This window comes from Cydia strobilella, chromosome 3, assembly GCF_947568885.1.
Source record: "Cydia strobilella chromosome 3, ilCydStro3.1, whole genome shotgun sequence".
Lineage (NCBI taxonomy): Eukaryota > Metazoa > Arthropoda > Insecta > Lepidoptera > Tortricidae > Cydia > Cydia strobilella.
Window position 1 is genome coordinate 6,187,964 of NC_086043.1, and position 19,652 is coordinate 6,207,615.

General features: G+C 40.0%; 1 protein-coding gene across 1 annotated transcript in view; it reads left to right on the plus strand.

Annotated features, from left to right (window-relative positions):
• Positions 1-19,652, plus strand: part of LOC134756197 (cell adhesion molecule Dscam2-like) — a 58,753-nt gene that overhangs the window by 21,916 nt on the left and 17,185 nt on the right. The window contains exons 4-13 of the mRNA XM_063693026.1: positions 6,205-6,347; positions 7,006-7,188; positions 8,793-8,933; positions 9,378-9,495; positions 9,579-9,792; positions 9,915-10,137; positions 14,217-14,370; positions 15,038-15,189; positions 15,919-16,009; positions 19,316-19,491. Of these exons, the coding sequence (XP_063549096.1) occupies positions 6,205-6,347; positions 7,006-7,188; positions 8,793-8,933; positions 9,378-9,495; positions 9,579-9,792; positions 9,915-10,137; positions 14,217-14,370; positions 15,038-15,189; positions 15,919-16,009; positions 19,316-19,491 (1,595 nt within the window). The remainder of the gene's footprint in view (positions 1-6,204; positions 6,348-7,005; positions 7,189-8,792; positions 8,934-9,377; positions 9,496-9,578; positions 9,793-9,914; positions 10,138-14,216; positions 14,371-15,037; positions 15,190-15,918; positions 16,010-19,315; positions 19,492-19,652) is intronic.

Here is a 19,652-nt window from a genome sequence, read left to right on the forward strand (position 1 = left end):
CCAAGAAGGGAGGCACACCGTCCGGGCCCGAGGCAGACCGTGCCCTAAGAGCCCTGACCGCGCGGCGCAGCTCCCGCGCGTCCACGCTGTCGACAGCCACACGCACCGCATCAGCCCCCGTCACGCCACAGCCCGCCGCCTCCTCGGCGTCTAAGCGCGGCGCCTCGCTGTGGAACACAGAGCTGAAATATTCTGCAAACGCGTCTGCCGCCTCCTTCCCGACCACGATTTTACCTTTATAAGAGTAGGTACTTTCACGTCTATCCCTCCTTTTACTCCTGACATAACTCCAGAATTTATTTGGCTCAGCAATAATATCTCGCTCAATGTTTTCGAGGTATCGTCCATATGTAACTTTGATTAACATTTTGACATGTCCCCTGTAGTATTTATAGAGTTCCCTGTTGAACACTTTTCCCGTTTGTTTGTATTTTTTTAGGTGAAAGTGTTTGCTCTGAATATACCTGATGATTTCGGGTGTATACCACGGAGGATAGATATACCGCAAGAAGTCCCTCTTTCTTGGCATTTTATGGGGAACACAGCTAGATATACATTCTTTTAATTTTGTATAGAAAACTTCGGTCGCCAATTCAACGTTACGTGCCTCTAAGACCTCGCCCCAATCGATACAAGCTAGTGACATGTACAACGACTCTAAATCGGCTTTACGAAAATCCCACACCGGCGGCACGGAGAGACCACTCAGCGAAGGCGAGGGTGTTGTTGTCAACGGTACGCCTCGCGGCAACACTAGCGCTATTTCGAGAGGCGGGTGGTAGGCGTCCGGCGGCACCAGTGGCTCTATGTCATCGGACACTGTCAGGCGATCAGAAACCAGCCCACTCAATACCAGGTCCAACAGTCCACCGCGGTGATTATGAATTGTGTTGTGTTGGTAGAATTGGCAAAAAGCTAAAAAAGTCTCGAAATGGTTTCGAACCTTACCACTACATGAGTTCAAATTGAAATCACCTATAATTATCATATCAAGGTCAGAATATTTACAGGCAGCATTTTCCAGGCATGATAGAACGGATAAGTACTGATTATCATTGTAGCTTGGTGGAAGATAAACTACACAACACAGGAACTTAACATTTTTCCATTGAACTGTAGCAATTACTAACTCCATTTCCTCTGTAATTCCGTCTATCTCATAAATTGGGCGCAAAGTGAGAGAATTTGATGCTGCGAGTAGAACCCCTCCCCACCCAACGTCGCGTGCTCGATCTTTACGTAGCACTACAAAGCCAGGGGGAAAGAGTTCCGAGTCGCTAACAGAACTGGTCAGAAATGTTTCAGTTAACGCAACAAGATCACAAGTACAAACTAGGATATTATTTAAAAAATCTTCTGTTTTGGTTCGCAACCCTCGCACATTTTGATAATAGATAGAAACAGTTTTATCATTTCTTGGTTTATTAACTTTTTGCACGAAAGTTCTGAAGCCACGGCTTAATGCAAACGTCCTTGGGCCAATTGTCACTTGCCATAACATTTTCAACAAGATTAGGTGGTACGCTAAGTTTGAAGGACGCGTAATTACCTCGCGCTTTTAGCGCAGTTACACCACAAATATCACTGTTATTAATATCACTAAGATGCTGCCGTACCTGTTCCTCAGTAGTTCCCTCCTTAACATAGTAAAGGTGCAGGTAATGCCGCCTTTCAGCTGCCTGTAGTGTGGTGCTACCTACGGCTGCAGTTCCCCGCATTACACCTGTAAGAGAGCTACGCGAACGCCCTGGGCTAGTATCCTTGGGTGCCTCTGTGTTGTTGACAACGATTGGCTCCTGAACATCTGCAACAGCTGCATCCTTAGCCTGCACGCCCTCATTCTTCTTTTCCGCCGCTCCACTAGACTTGCGCCGCTTTAACTCTTCCTTTTTACCGTTAAGCACATGCTGATTCTCCCGCTCTGAAATAACCGGTACGTTATCCACCTTTTCACTCGCGGATGCAGGTTTCGTGCTAGAACTAGCAGTTGCGTTATGAGTGGAGTGGCGCGAAGGGAGATCCTGAGATGTTACTACTTCTATCGAACTATGGTTTTGTTTAGAACTTTTCGTCCCTGAGTTGTTACCTGGGCTCTTTGCTGTCTGTTTTGCTGACTTTTCCTTTCGCTTGCCCTGCTTCTTCCCTCCCGCCACTATATCCGCAGGGAAAGTAGGAGACACACCTGGAATTTAAGGATCTCGGCCTTTTCGCCGAAAATTGTATTGCCGAATTTCACTTACCAACCAACTTTTCGCAGAAAGGCAGGATCCCCGAATTTAAACTGTTATGAGACATACTAACATTAAATAATTTCACGGTGTGTTTGCTAAAACAAGTGAGTCTAAACCGTGGAATTATTTAATAATTAAAGTTTACATTATAAGTAACGAATAAGGTTTTCATGTTTTAAGTTTGATTACTGTTAGCAGCAGAAAGCCTGAATTATTTTAATTAATAATTTTCTAAATGAACCCTATCTTAATCGAATTGTCGTTTTTATACAACCCTATAATGTAAATTTCATCCAAATCGCTGGAGCCGTTTTAGAATTTTTTTATATTATATGCAGATGTATCTAAAAAATATCATAGATTATTTGCCGCTGCTGTACTTACATTTTAAGCCCTAAATTTTGAGCTAGTTCGCCAACCACTAACTAGTATGAATTTGCGTGAAGCTTATTACATAGTAATTAAGGGTTAACCCTTAATTAAATAATAACCATTCTTGAATAACTATTCTTGTGAGAAGGAACTTTATTTCCTCTCAATATGTTTCTAATACGAGGATTTTGAAAACTAAGAGTGCCTGATGTGTTCGTTTTTACCCTATAAACGCCAAGAGAAAGAGTGTAAATAGTAGAGGTCGTTAGTTGTTATGCCCTTCTGTGTCAATTCTATGTTTTGCCATGTTCAATAAACTGCCCCATTTATCACACAAATAGGTAGGAGGAATCTCCATTTCTATTTACTTGAATGAGAGACGGTATGAAAATAAAAAAGATCTACTAACTGATTAACCTGCCACAATTTATTTTACCACTGGGCATTATTAACGCACACGCACACAGAAAAGACAATAAAACAGTAGCCCTGAGCTCGTTACACCCCCCATCCGTTTTCATAGATCCCTGAAGGAAATTGGATTCTTATGATAATTATTAACGGTGTATCGACATTGAACACAATAACAGATTCTTTCATCAAAGGAATTCAATTTGATGTCGAGCGTAGTATTGAAATTACCTGCTGTATAATATATTTGTATTCGCTCCAAGGAACACTTTGAGGCGGTGTCCACGTTTATCCGAACTTCAAATATTAAACGGGATTTTTCTTTCTGATGATGTTGACCTATATTTTTTTCACCTCAGCAGCTCAAACAAGCCTACTTTCGTCACTCCCTGGAGTGAGGAAAGTGCGACTTTCCTCACTCCAGGGAGTGAAACAATGTAGCTTTTCAATTTAGTGAAGGCCATGAACTTCATACTTTTATTACATTTTTTTTATGGTACGGTACGGTACGGTACGGTACGGTACGGTACGGTACGGTACGGTACGGTACGGTACGGTACGGTACGGTACGGTACGGTACGGTACGGTACGGTACGGTACGGTACGGTACGGTACGATACGGTACGGCACGGTACGGTACGGTACGGTACGGTACGGTACGGTTGTACGGTACCGCACCGTACCATACCGTACCGTCCCGTCTCGTCTCGACTCGTATCGTATCGTATCGTATCTTATCGTATCGTACATATTATAATACTTTTTTTTCTGTTTATTCTGTGTAATTCGAAATACATTCCTTTAATATGTTCTCACTACTGAGGTGAAAAATTATGTGTGCAACACGAGAGCAAAGTTATTTTACATCTCGTGTTTTTGAGTCCCTCGCTACGCTCAAGATTCTACCTTAGAATCACTCGCTTCGCTCGTGATTCAATTATAGTATCTTTCGCTTTCTCGGGACTCAAAATAAACACTCGCAAGAAAAACCAACTTTCCTCTCTTGTTGCACAAATAACTATTATACATATACTTATTTTATGAAGTACCTACATAAATATGTATTCATCACTAGGTTTAAATAACATCATGCATTTTAGAATAAAATCGATCAGTAGGTCAATCAATCGATAAGGTCACCTAAAACCATCTTCCAAGAGTTTATATTATGATAGTAATAAAGAAATTGTGTTTTTAAATATTTTTTATCTCTTATTAATATATTAATTTCCCTCAATCTCATTTAACGCAAGATCTTATCATTGTTTTTTATTTTTTATTATTCTTCCTGGTAAGATTGATTTGACTAATTGGCTGACAAAACCAGCTTCGCAGCTATATCTAACGATATCATTCCAACCATTACAAAGCGTAATGGATTGAAATGCTCTGGAAAGCTAGTTTAAGAGATTTCTCAACTTACGGCGTAGTTGATGCAGGCCTCGAACTCATATTTACACTGGTTTTAGAAGCCGCTGACTCGCATGCGTTTGGTTAGCAATCGAAATATACGGCCATGAACATAACCCGCTCGTGCCGTTCGGTACAGTGTCGGACGACAAATGGTGCTAATGAAGGCAATTTTTCGCAACCGGAGGAGTTATAATTAAACGTAATGAGGGAAATCATAATTTGTCCGTGTAATTACCCGCACTGACGAGCATCTGTACCCCCAGGGGTAGCTATTGCTGGGCGGTGGGCGGTACGCTCATAAGGTCAATTTCTGAATGGGCACTTGCCGTTTTGGAAATATAACTAACTAGCGACCCGCCCCGGCTTCGTACGGGTAGTTCAACTAATTTACACAAAACTTTTACAAATTTCACTATCTATTTAAAAAAACCGCATCAAAATCCGTTGCGTAGTTTAAAAGATCTAGGGCATACATAGGAACAGACGGACAGACAGCGGAAAGCGACTTTGTTTTATACTATGTAGTGATAGCGCTAAATCAAATAAAAAGGCCTATTCGAATCGAATTTAAAAAAATGAGAATCTGTGACGTGCACGCAATGCTTCTCGCTGACACTTATATTTTGGTAGTTACGCGTTACGCACGGGCAAGATGCGTAAACAAATAAACATCTAAACATCATAATTCAGATTAAGATGCGATTTTTAAATTTTAAATTTTAAGATACGTTGATAATCAGAATAAATTGGAATCAAATTAGTATGCCCGGCTAGCGGCACATTTTAAAGTGTAGCAGTAGCCGCGAGAGAAAAGTTCTTTTATGTCCATCAATGAAAGGAAACACGAACATGTAGGCATTAATTAGGGACGGATATTTTTCGTTTGTTACTTCATTCTCGGGAAGATGTTTTGATCGCTAATTGGATTGTATGTAGAAAACGAATGAATATTAGATACCTCATATAATTTCACTTGGGTCGTTATGTTTGCTTATGTTATTTTTTAATGACCCAATTACAGAAATATTGCTATTTGGGTTTGATTACATTGGCAATATGTTTGATATTATTGTATAGCCATACTACGTAGGTATTATATGATTGTTTGTGTGACTCAGAGACTAAAGTTATAGTCCGATCCGAATTTAGATAGTAGGGATGAAATTCGTTTTGTAAATTTGTCTATCTGAAACTAATAGAAGGGTAACCAATTTCTAGTTTATTACCTCTATACTGTGGGTATGTAAAGTAGGTAGCATTTTAGTTGAGAAGTCGGATGGAGCCCAGAGCTGGCTTAAATGGTTGTTCATTTATTCTTTGTCATCAATGTGGTCACACTCTCGCGCTTATATCACTCTTGTACATACATACTTGTACAAACGATAAAAGAGCGGTTAATATAGGCAGTATGGATATGTTAGTTGCACTTTTACCATAATATGTATGTGATGGGTGTGTCATCACCAGGCATCGTAAACTGCGAGCGAAATCCATTGAAGTACTAGGGTTGTAACTGGTTGTCATACGTCATTTCAATGGATTTCGCTCGCAGTTTACGATGCCTGGTCATCACCACCAAATTGCAACCATCATTGCCATACTGCCAATTGCAATTATGTTCGTTTTTGTATAAAATGAGCTAAGTAGGTACAACATCTAAAGACTTTGATTGTTGTATGCTCTTTTGCTGTTGATCACAGCTGTATGAGTGATAGGTATATAAAAATACACAAGTAGAAAAAGAATAATAACCTTTTTTTCCGTATTCTATCAATAGGCGAGTGTACAACAACGGCAGCCTTGAGATAGCCCCGACGCCGACGGGCACCAGCGTCGGCGGTAATGGAGTCAGCGTGGTTCGCTGTCGCGCCAGTAACACGCACGGCGTGGCTCTTTCCGCGCCTGTCACACTTCTACCCGGTTAGTCTCAACTTATGAATACTAGCCACTACTAGATGGAGTACCTATAAATATATGTAAGACGACTAGCCGTTACCATACATTAGCTCTGGCATACTAAGTTTAGTACGTGACCGCTACCGCTCATTTCAATTGCGTTTGCTATGCGTGGGTTAACGTGGATGTAGACATCATATCAAATTTTACCTTGTTTCCTAACTGTTGGAAAGTGGACTATGTTGTCGGCAGTCGGCACTAGTGTCTTCTTCGTTGTCACGCTATTACTTAGGTCAGATTGCTCTTTGCGTCTGTCACTCTCCCGTCCGATCAGCCTTATCTCACACACTTACTTAACTATTTTTTTACTTATTTTTGGCGCAAGTACTAAATAAAGATTGGCACTTTCCACGCCTAGCATGGTCTTGGCTATACGGCCAGTCAAAACAAATGAGTATATTTTTATTATATTTTACATTTCTGAATAATAAAATAGAACATCTAATCTAATAAGAAATTAGAAAATGAAATATCATAAATAGGTATTATTTCCTTAGTTTCCAATGTCACCTTGTTCTACTACGAAATGTATTTAATCTGTTAACGTTTAACGTAGGTATTTAATGTTATTTCTAGCTTGCCCTTAAATAAATGTTATTTATCATATTTGGCTATCGTTCAGTGGCCGATGACAGCTGGGAGGCGGCGGTGACGGTATGGCCGGCGGCCGTGGGTGGTGTAGCCATGTTAACTTGTGGCGTAGCTGGCCTAAGCAGTACGGGGGACGAAGACGAGGGCGATGAGCTGGAGGTCGCTCTCTGGTACCATGGAGAACGCGTCATCGACGTGCCGCCACCTACACCAGGTTTGCATAATAAAGCTCTGTTCATTTGGGCACTTATTACTGCCAACATGATGTAGTGGTCAGTGATGGCGACCGTGTAGCCTTTCTACCATGTAGCGTGGTCAATCCTAGAAATAAGGGGATGAAAATAGGCCAAAAGCTGGAGGTTGTATTATGGTACCATAGATAAGGTGTCATCGACATTCCGCTGTCTACACCAGTATCCTCACCATGAGTTTCACGCGGCCTTAAACGCTAGCGACTGCGTCAACTAAAACGCAATGCATCTCGCTTTCATCAATGCCAGTACGAGGGAGATGCATTGTAAGTTAGTTTACGCAGTCGCTAGCGAATGTGTCAGTGTCAAACTCATAGTAATGATAGGTAAAGGTTTGTACTACTTATACAGTATATTCAAATTACTCTTAATATGACATATTATGTGTACGTAACTGACAATTCGAAAGTGCTTCTTACTAGGCCTTCCTGAATAATATATTTTTATATCTTTATGTCATAGACTCGGTTCAGGATTTGTCAGTGTACAGTGGAACTTTTATTCTTTGTGGTGCTCTGACCTGATAACTATACGCTGAAATAGATGTAACCTTTAAATTCAAACTATTCTGCAACCAAAGCTGTCTAGAGTTATTTGGACAGTTCAGTGCAATTCAATACATAGATTAATGGATACATAAATTGCACGATGGACACTGAAATTGGATAGGTATTTCCATCATGGTACACCTCGTATATCCCACATTATGTTAGCACAATATGCGAACAAAGAGGACAAAAATTCACATAAAAATGAAACAGTTAACTATGTAGGAAATACAAAAAATGTATTTGCTTCATTCATTATAAAGTACAAGCGTTGGGATTACAGAGAGCAAAGCCTTGGCAGCTGTGTTACATTTAATTAGGCTGGCTCGTTAGAAGTATAACAACGAGTCTGCTGAACTAGCAAAGCCAAAAAAACGTCTTAATTAAAAGCTCATGTTCGTGCTAACTATAGTTAGGTAGTTCTTGTGGTTATCTGCGGACAAGTAGTATTAATTAAGGCGATATCTCACAGAGGCGTATATATTATCTGAGAGGGTAGCAAGTTGTGTACCTATTCATGTTCCTTACCGAGCTATATTAGAACCAGTTTAACTGATTAGTCAGGGTCCGTATATAAGCGTGATCATAGATCACGTTATACTGATTTGATTGAGGTAAATGCTCGCTACCGGTCGAGAAAGAAAATATTAGGCCAGGGCAAGCGCGTATATCACGCCACGTGAATGATGGCGTTGTACATCTCTTGATTGATTAAAGCGCTTATTGGTACTGTCTTCTACCATTTGATAAGTTGCAGATGCATGCTGAATAATTTGGAGCTCGCGTAGGTCCACCTCAATTATTTTTAATCATAGTTTATTTTTTGTTATTTATATATCCTGTCAAAGTAGCAAATCTAAATTTAGAATATTACTAATATTTGGTAGAGTGGTTGTAATATAGTTGTTCATTATTAACTTCAAGCCACTTACGAGTAGACAATAAAGTGATTACTACTACTACTACTACAACAAGATGTGTGAGAGTCTGATGCTATAAGGTGTAAATATGATGTGCAGAAACGCGATACCTGTCAGCGGGAAACACGCTCCTAATACGTAGCGTAACAGAACGAGACGCTGGTACCTATGGTTGTCTAGCGCGCCACCGTGCCACGCGCCGCTCGCGCCGCGCGCGCTCTGCTGAGCTACGAGTGTCACGTTAGTATTAGTACCCACAACTGCCGGCCTAGCCAAGGTGACAATCGCTTGCGCTACGACAACGAAACGCTTTGTGTCTCTCTATCACTCTTCCATATTAGTGCAACAGTGACAGTTGCGTTTCGTTCGCTACGGAGCGTAAGCGATTGGCATGTTGGCTACTCGGCCCGCTTATTAATTGCTATGACAAGGGACGCGATATCTGTCAGCGGGTTTTACGCTACTGATCTATTTATTTAATACGCTACTGATAGTGACTGAAGACGCCGGCACCTATGGGCATCACACGAAAGACACCCTGATTCAAATAACCTAGTTACATTTTATCAGTTCTTTACCCCTAGTCGATGACGCTTAAATCTAGTAGTCGAGCTGATCGCAGCTGAGGCATATCAACGTTGGTTCCAACTACCAATGTTAGCTGTTACGGTATGTTGTCGACAGGAGGTGCAACAGGCGCTGTGCCGGCCCCAGCGGCGGCGGCTCGGACTATACGCGCGGCTGCTGGAGCAGCTGCCTGCCTTCCGTGCGCCACTTCACTTCATCCTGGTCCTCACTACACGTAATATTTAAATCTAACCATTAAATCTATTGTGATCGTAATGTTTTTAGATGACATATTTTTAACTTTGTTTAAATATCTAGGTGGTACCGAGAGCGAGAGGGTCGCCTTCAACCGGTAGCAGGAGAAGGCGACACCTGGACTTGGGCTGGAGGTGCAGCGCTGTGCCTACGCGCCGCTCGCATGGCGGCTGGCGCTTGGTTGTGCAAGGCTTATAGTGCACTTGGAGACGCCACGGCGCGGTTGCGTCTTCTCGTCGATGTCCCTTTGACAATGTCATTACATCCCCAGCTTGTGGTACGTTTTCAAGTTCCAGTATCCCTAAGTTAAAAAGCTAGTGTAAATGTTTGTTTAATAACTTGTAAATAGGAGAACTTTACTGTGAACAGATTTTTTAATAAATAAGTATACATGGACAGGTGGCTGCCAGCGGAAGCACAGTGAGATTGAACTGCTCAGCGTCAGATGAAGAAGCGACGCTGAGTTGGAGGCACGACGGCGCGCCAGTGGCAGGCGCGGGTGGTGCGGGAACAGCGTCGCTTCTGTTGCGCGGTGTGACGCGCGCCGCGCGCGGCGTGTACCAGTGCGAGGCGCGTCGAGGCACTCGCGCGGCGCAGGCCAGCGCTGAACTCCGACTTGGAGGTTAGTACCCTAATTATCCTCCTAATTTTATTCGATTACATAATAATGTTTAAGATTCAAACGCAGTTCATCAAAATAGAAGGACGAACTCTCATGCCTTCAAAAGCACGGAAGCGCATAGTTAGTAAACACATAAAGCGTTCATCCAGCCAGAAATTTACCATGGTCAGCTTTTGCTCGTTCCCAATTTGATAATGTACCTACGAGTAAAGCTTCTAAGAGCCCTTCAGAGCACAGTACGATAAAAAATGAAGCCACTTATCAACTTGTTGCAGTGTAAAAAGCACTCGACAATCAAGCGCCCGAACGGCTTATGAACGCAATCTCCGTAATGATATCAGCTAGATGAGACCCTACGGGAGGGAAAGGGCAATCAGTTACGCAATAAAACGGTTTTTTATTTGGAAAAAGAAACCTCATAACTTTTATAAAAGGAAATAACGTATCGGGGATTTGTAACACAATTTACATCACTTTATTAGATGGAAACGGACCGAAAAAAGTGATTTTGGTGATGTGGGAGGGGGTGGTCGGGTGTGAACTCGATCAATCTCAATGTAGTTGAGGAATCAATCAGGGATCGGCAGGCGGCGAGCGACGGGCAGGACCGTAGCGGGCGCCACAAATATTGAACCCGCCGTGTCTTTTGTCAAGTTGACAATGCCTTCCTTTGTGCTATTTAAATTGAACTGGATTCTGCAGATTCTTGCGACTGCTTTGGTCAATGCCGGCTTACCAACTTCAAAAGTAATTTTCAAACAAATCTGGATTTGTTAGGTCACGCCACAGTGTATTTTTTAAATGTTTAACTAGTAGTTCGCCCCGCCTTTCCCCGTTCCCCAGAACTCGCATTCGCCGAAAACTGCCGCGCACCCTCAGGTTTTGATTTCCAACTCAATCAGACCAGTGATACCTACTGATATTTTATATGCGTCCTAAACGCCCGGTTTTCCATGTACCCACCACAATTGACCAGACAACAGTCCACACCTATGTACCTACACTATGGCCACGCTTACTTTCTTGCAAAGGAGTTGACCAGTATAGCAAGACCTTTCACAATTAGCTTTTAGGCCTTCTAGGGTCTTCTAGCTCCATAATCCCTTGATCGAGCCTGCTCATAATTTAATGACTATAAATTTATACCCTCAACTACACGTTTGCCTAATTTCATTTAAATTTGAACAAATTTACTTAATTTATTGCGTAATAAACAATCCACTGATGGTTCAGGTTAAAAACATCGAAATGCTGGGACGTGCCCCTAGCCAGCCGTGTAAAGTCAAATGTAAAAACTTAGCTTCGCTTCGCTTCGCTTGCTCGTTAGATTAGTATATAGTATTTCGAAACCCGTGTTATATTGTATTTGAAGCTATTATCTCACGATTATGACCTTAGCGGCCTTAGTTCCGAGTAGGCATGAATAATGGATTACTCCTAATCCAATTGACGCTAAGAGAGTGATGATGGCTCAGGAGAGCTGAGATGTCACTAAGCGACGATCCATCCTTCGCATACATACTGCTGTACTTATGCGTAGGTAACATGTATATATATCCCAGGGTACTGAAATGCTAGCTAATTGCAATCATTTTGTACTTAGTTGTTAGTGTAGCAGGTCCCTCGTCTTAATTTTTTAAGCGCCATACGTTTTGTCATTGTGGTTTCACTGGTTCAATAACTGATTGAATTGTTAAACTTGGGTCAATTTTGCACTAGTTACTTTTCCCGTTTTATTTATGGTTATCAGTAATGTGCATTATTGTTGCATTACTTATGTAACATTCAGCAGTCTAGTTGTAAGTAGTTACAAAACTAGCAAGCAAGTGACATAGTTAGGAAACTGCGATTTGAATTTAGTTGTAAAGTGTTCACTTGAGAATCCTTGTGTTAAAGTTAAAACTATCTCTGCCAAGTTAGCTAGTTCAGAGTCAAAAGTTAAAACTATGATAATAAAATGAACATACACAAAGAGAATAGCTTTAGTCAAAGTACGAGTAGGTTCGCCCACAAATAAATAAACGTATGAATTCATGACGAAGATTTATCACTGTGAGTGGCTCGAGCTAGCTTTAGCGTTACCGAGATAGGATGTGAATAAAGGAGACAAGAAGTGCACATACAATATGTAGATTTGTGTTTCTTTCTTGTTTTTTTGTTCTAGTTTTGTGATAAGTAATGTTATTGGGTATAAATACATTTTCATTTCTCATGCTCTGAAAGCGGGTCATTGTTGTTCTAAAAGGTGTGCAGAAAATGATACGTGTCTGCACTAGAGCATTTTACGTTCGAAGTACGTTTTTTTTTTTTTAAGATAAGCAATTGAAATTTGAGTTTAAATGGGTTTGTTATACAATTTCCATTCTGATATTTGACTCTCCATTCCATAAATAACGATACTTTTGCCTGAATTGTTAATTGAAAGTACCCTCCAGAAATACTATAAAAATGTATACTTAGTCATGTTTAAAAAAAAACATGCATTTTACTTTCCTCGTATTCGAAATGAAAAGTAGAGTGTTTAACTCGGGTGAAAGGCATCATTTCTTCCTCGGACTATTGGCGCTCTCACTGCGTTCGAGCCCCAAAATACCTCGGCAGAAATGAGTGCCTTTCATCCCTTGGTTAACAATCTACTATTTATGGTTATACCAGAGCACTTTAGAAGGACTTTGCTGTGAAGGTGATGAAGACATTCTAAGTTATTGGTTATCGACCTATTTAATAGGTTACATCTGGAAAAGTATAAAATGTTATATGTACCTATTTAAAATATTTGGCAATACTTATTAATTTAGGTATTACTGATACTGATACCGCATGTATACCTTGTACATTTCTTTCCACAGGCAACTAATACTATCGAGACAATTCTAAAAACCCTAAACAAAATTAGGCATTGTCATCCGATTTACATAATATATGTACGATACACATAGACGTGTCGTTCACAAGTGAGTGATTTAAATGAACTATATTTTGATTGAACTCACTCACTTCAACTCACTGATGATTTAACTCGCACAGTAACTCATTTGTCTCAGTGTTCCTTGCTCGCTCTTTCCCGCTCATGATTCGAATGAGCCGGTCGAGCGTGACGAGGGAGTGAGCGAGTGAGACGATGCGAATAGGTTTCGGAGCGGTTCGGAAAAATTCGGAGGCTGTCGGGAAAACATGGCGGGATCGTATCGCGTGATTCGCCATTTTGGTCGCGCTTATGGCTGTGTGAATCTGATTGATTGACATCTCTCTCTACTAACTCATGAACAATATAGTCTACAGATCCACTGAGTGAAATGAGCGAAATGAGTGATATAATATCACCGCGAGCGAAAGATATGAATCAATTTTTTCAACTCTGTGAAGCGTTTTGCGCATCTCCGCTATGAAAATTTTCAGCTCAATCGGAAATCGCGAAGTATCGCGAAGTAGCTAATTTTCAGCTCAATCGGAAATTTACCTTCCAAGATTCGATCCACACTAACTAAATTACCTACCTACATACTAACAGGGAAAGTTAAAATGTAAGCTTGTAAAATAGGATTGTCTGCAAATTTTACTGTATGACGAATTTTCTTTGTTCACTGCTACTCGTAAGTGTCGTTGTTCAGTATCAGGCCACTAATTGTGGTTGGTACAAATTTTCCATCCATACTAATATTATAAATGCGAAAGTCTGTCTGTCTGTGTGTTACTTGACATTTGGTATACAGATAGTTTGAGTCCCGGGGAGGGACATAGGATACTTTTTATCCCAGAACTCACCCCTCAAGGGGGTGAAAAGGGGGGTGGAAATTTGTATGGGGAATCAATAACCGCTGAACCGATTTAGATGAAACTTGGTATGGGGATAGTTTGAGCTGTGGGAAATGATATAGAATAACTTTTATCCCCGAAATCATCCCTTAAGGGTGTAAAAAATGGGGTGGAAATGTATAGTGTGGACCAATTTGGGGGTGAAAAAGGATGGATTAAAAAGCAGATTTGTTTAAGAATTAAGGTACCCAAATTACTAATTCCACGCAGACGAAGTCGCGGGCAAAAGCTAGTAGTCTAGAACAGGTCGATCTCTCTAACAGAATCAGCACCGGAGCTCCAGTACACATTCATCGAGCAAGCGCTGCGCGCTGGTGGCGACGTGGCGTTACGCTGCGCGGCCGCCGCTGCGCCGCCTCCGCGGATAGCCTGGTTGCTGGACGCTCAACCACTTGCGCACTATCGCGCTCCTCATAGGTATGAAACGATATTTATTACTAGAATAGAACTAGTTTCTACTCTGGACAAAAAATACGTAAGTATAAATATTTATACATATGTATTAGAACACAAATCCGGCGCAAAAAGACTTACAGATTAAATTGGTTAGGAAGTACTTGTTTTATTTAACCTTTTGGACACCAATGACCGATATATCGGCACCGTAGGTTCAACGCCAAAGACCGATTAATCGGTCATAGACCACATAATAGACAGCAACATAGACCTACATGCATAGTCAAAGTCAAAATATTTTTTATTCAAATAGGCAACAAGCACTTTTAAATTGTCAAGTTTTACAAATATTACCTTAATCTAAATATCAGAGCAATTTATTGATTCAGTTATTATTATTCTTAAAAACATTGAATTATTATAGATATGTCAAACTTAATAATAAGAATTTCACAAAAGGATCGTCAAACACCAAAATTGTATAAAAAAATAGGTACTAGTCTAGAAATGCATATGCATAAAGTTAAATTTCAGTTTTGACACTTCGGTGACGTGGCGTCTGGATGACTGCTTTTGTATTTGACACGGCGTCGAAAAGGTTAACTAGGTACAATAATGTATTTACTTATATAAATTCGAATTATTTGCTAACTTTGAATTTTCAAGTTTAAGTGCCTGTTTTTCGCAGATACACAGTCACAGAGGAGACAGGTGCGGGTGGTGAAATAGTTTCGGTGCTGAGACTACGCGCGTTGTCTGCCGCGGACGGCGGCCGCTATACTTGCCATGCTCACAACTCCCGAGGTGCAGCAGAGCACTCAGCACGCCTCAATGTTTATGGTGAGAGCTGAGTTATTCCTATAGAATCACAGATAAGTTAGCAGTCATTAAGCAATGTTAAATTAAATGTCATGTGTGCAACTCTAACAAGACGGAGATCATAATTCACTGTTCTATTTACTGGAAAGCGCCGAATCAATTTCTCACTTTATAAAGGAGACAAGATAATGGAGGAGGCGTTTTGAAGTTAAGACTACATGCGCTGTCTGCTGCGATTGGCGGGTGCTTTATATACTGTGGGCATAACTGTAAAGGCGGGATTCCACCAGTGTGCGGCACTGTGCGGCACAAGCAAATTCAGTACAAAAATGCTTGTGCCGCACAGTGCCGCACACTGGTGGAATCCCGCCTTAAGACACTACACTGCAGAGCACTCATCACTCATGAATAATGCGGAAGCAATGCCAGCAACTACACTTGCGTCAATTACATTTACATATTTAACTAGAGAAGAGATGGAAACAACAGAACGGCATGGTGTAGTTGGTGTAGAGCTATCAATGATTTTTGTTAGTATGTACTTAATATTATTATGCGCGTATAAGCCTTGATGTACTACAGAACACAATAAACATGTTACACATTCTACAGAGTATGCTAACTAACTTTGTCAGTTTCTAACTGCTGATTCTAATTTACTCTGTTCTTATTGCCTCATTGTTTACAATTTTACATTAACGTTTCATTCAAATAACGTAGAATCTATTTTTGATAACATTCGTATTGCAGGCCCGCCATCCATCCGAGCCGCGGGCCCCGTGCGAGTGGTAGCGGGCGCCAACGCCACCATCTACTGCCCCTACGCTGGATATCCGATCAGGTCCATAGAGGTGCATTCTATAGGATGATTCCTTTTACACATCAGTATACAAATACACAATCACTAGTTAATTTGACTAACTAAAGTTCACGTTTGAATAATAAATAACTCTACTCAAGGAATATCAAACATGTCGATAGTGCATACCTACCTATAAAACACTGCTCACGTATGATAGTTGCTCCTGTACTATAATAGTTTAGGTAATTTGGTAATTCTGTGCTTATAAACTGAAATAGATATCATACACTAAAGAAAAAGTGACCAAGTCCACCCCACCGGTAAGTGGTAGTAGTCAGGACGTTAGCCGCGTAAGCTGAAGACGTCGGTTCGATTCCGGCCTCGGCCACCGGTGGACTCGGTATTTTTTTCTTTAGTGTATGACATCTATTTCAGTTTATTAATTATTTATACTGGGTGTGGCTTGTAACACGAGGAAAAAATTAAACTGTGGTCCTCAAACTGCCCAACATTTGTTCAGCGACTTTTAAAAATAACTTGTATTTAGAGTTTTAGCACACTAAAGTTTTTCTACTCGTCGACTGTAATGGTGGAATTAAGATTTCGTATACCAAACTGTCATTGGTTACTTTTCATGTATGCCAACTCAACTATAATATTCATTTCGAAACGGTTTAGTCAACTATAATCAATTTAACCAATCACGTGACGCCGCGGTCCAGTGGAAAAGACACCAACGCGCGACTATTTCATGAGTAATACCTATTACCTATTCATATATTATGCAAGCGTTGATGTAATAGTAGTAGTAGTAGTAGTAGTAGTAAAACTCTTTATTGTACAAAAGAAACATAAAACAAGAAAAAAACATCATTTGTACAAAGGTAAACTTATCTCTTTCAGGGATCTCTTCCAGTTAACCTTTGCCTGATGTCTTTTTGTACTACTGAGATACTTACCTAATTTTCTTTAATTTTTAGGTTTTATAGTAGAAAAAGTATAATTTTAGATGACTCGTAGAAAAAGTATTGTAAACAATAGTGATATAATCAAGTTTTTCAACCTTCATTAGGCCACGAAGCTACGGTACTCGACTGAAAAGCTCTCTATTATATCACGATTGTATACAATACTACTATTCTAAGACGCAATGTATTGCGAATTTCGTTATGTTTCAGGCGTCACAAGCAACTTCAGTTACAATGTTAATGGTGTACATTGAAGATAATATTTAATTTGTATAAAAAATAGGAAGTCTAATGACTTCATAGTTTTTAAAAGTGATTGAACAAGTGTCATTGTTTGAGGAGAATAATCTATGTTTAAATTATTTGCTCGTGTTCAAGCAACACCCGGTATATAGTAGGTTGACTAATTAATAACAAATCAAAAATATTTAATAAAATAATTTGATGTTTTTCCTAGTTAAATTCTCTGCTTAATATAATTATGTATTTTATTTACACCTTTCTAGTAGATATTGTAATTGGCTGATGGTTACTACACATTAGTAATCAAAATTTGATTATCTACTTTGTTATAATTACCTTACCTTTTGTATGCCGTATACGTCCCCATCAATTTGAACTGTAATTTACAATTTTAAGGTAATAACCAATTCAGTAGCAAATTTTTGACAAAGGCATACGTCTATGTATTTAACATGACATGATAATTATCTGTCAATTACAAAGTACCTATAAGTAAATGTAAAGGGCCTTATTTTAGTTATTTCTGTTCTGTTCTGTTCTGTTTTGTTCTATTCTGTTCTGTTCCGTTTTGTTCTTCTTTGAATTTTTTAAAGTGGATTTGGTCTAAACGGCTTTAGCAAATTCTAGCCTACTATGGACATAACTGTTAAATAATACTTTACTAAAAGGCTTTCCTACTCGTAATATAAATTCCAATTGCTTAAAATATTTAGCTAATATGTTATCTATGTGTGGTACGAAAGTAAGTTTTGAGTCCATAATTGTAGTCCGACAAGAAATATATAGGTAATATAATAAAAAAGAGTTCCATTTAATTTAATATCTACTATTTTGTGTTGCACTATACGCCGAGGTCACGGATCTGGTTAAAACGAGTCAGCTCTTTATCGCAAAAATGTACCTAAAGTTTATAGATGTTCGCTTCCTACTAAAACTGATAATAAATTATTTACCTGGATTTAAAAATAAGTTATTTGAGGTACAAAAAGCCTGAAAATTATTTAGGTCATTCTGCAGTACAATCGTTCGTATTTTTGATCTCTGCATATTTTTGTGTCATCTGTGTATGATAGCATGTTTGAATTTTGTATGCAATCTGTGATATCATTGATATAGAGCACAAATAACAAAGGTCCTAAATGTGACCCCTGCGGTACACCGGAAGTTATAGGTCTGTAATAAGAAGTGTGTCCCTGCACGGCAACTGCTTGTGAATGATTCTTAAAATACGAATCGCCGTGTATACCGAAATGCCAGAGCTTCAAAACTAAGCACTCATGACAAAACTTGTCAAATGCCTTGACAAAATCAGTATACACTGCGTCCATTTGATAGTTGTTATACTTGTTGTTTCTGTATAAGATAAGGCTATCGAGTCAACACTACGACCGCTCAGAAAACCATGTTGCTTTGGAATGATATCGCGAAGCAATGCAGAAGTAAATAGTTGATCAGTGACTATTTTCTCAAGGATCTTACCGAGTTGACACAATTTTGAAATCGGGCGATACTTTTCTATATCGGCGGTACGCTCTCCTTTTGGTATCGGCGTAACTAGTGCACGTTTCCATACAGATGGTACGCACCCCTCCCTTATGGACTTTTTGAAAAGTAAATTGATAGGTACTGCTAAGCTAGAAGAGCAATTTTTAATTAAAATAGGAGGAATACCATCAGGACCAGAACCTTTATTAATATCAATGCGCTTAAGATATTTGGAGACAAGATTTTTAGGTATTAAAATTGTGTCCATGTCCAAAACAGTGTCATTTAAAGGAGCAGCATTATTTAGGTATATAGAACTGTCGCTGGGTATTTCAAACACGGAGTGGAAATGGTCATTAAATAAATCACATATCTGTGCACCATTAGAGGCTGTTATTCCCTTACGAGTATAATGCATATTTTTATGGCATCTTTCCAAATTTTACGATAATGTATTTGTTTTTTCTTATGATATACGTATAAATATGAACACTATTATGTAACTGGTAATAACTGTTTTACAACCATACATGTAATTTTTAGTTAATTATTACACTGGCAATTTTTTTTTTATGTTGCATTTGTCTCGCGCCTTTACTCTGCAAAAATTCATTCTTTATGGAGTTTGAATTGGCTTTTCCCTTTACAGCGAGGTATGGTGGTGGCGCGACGGCGAACGCATCGGAGGCGTTGGGCGCGTATCAGCGCGCAGCGCGGCGTTACGCCTACGGCCCGCGCTTCCCGCCGACCAGGCGGCGTACGCGTGCAGTGTGACCACGCCCGATGGACAGGTCGCAAAGCGGGAAATCGAGATACAAGTCCGAAGTGAGTAGTTAGGTATGCAGCCAGGTGGCTCCTACGGCTCGCGCTGTCCTACGACCACAGCGCAGTGGAACCCCATCGGGAAGTGGTGTGACAACAATTAATATCAAATTAGATTATTTGAAAAAATTAATGTGTCTAGAAGAGCATAAACTCTTTTATTG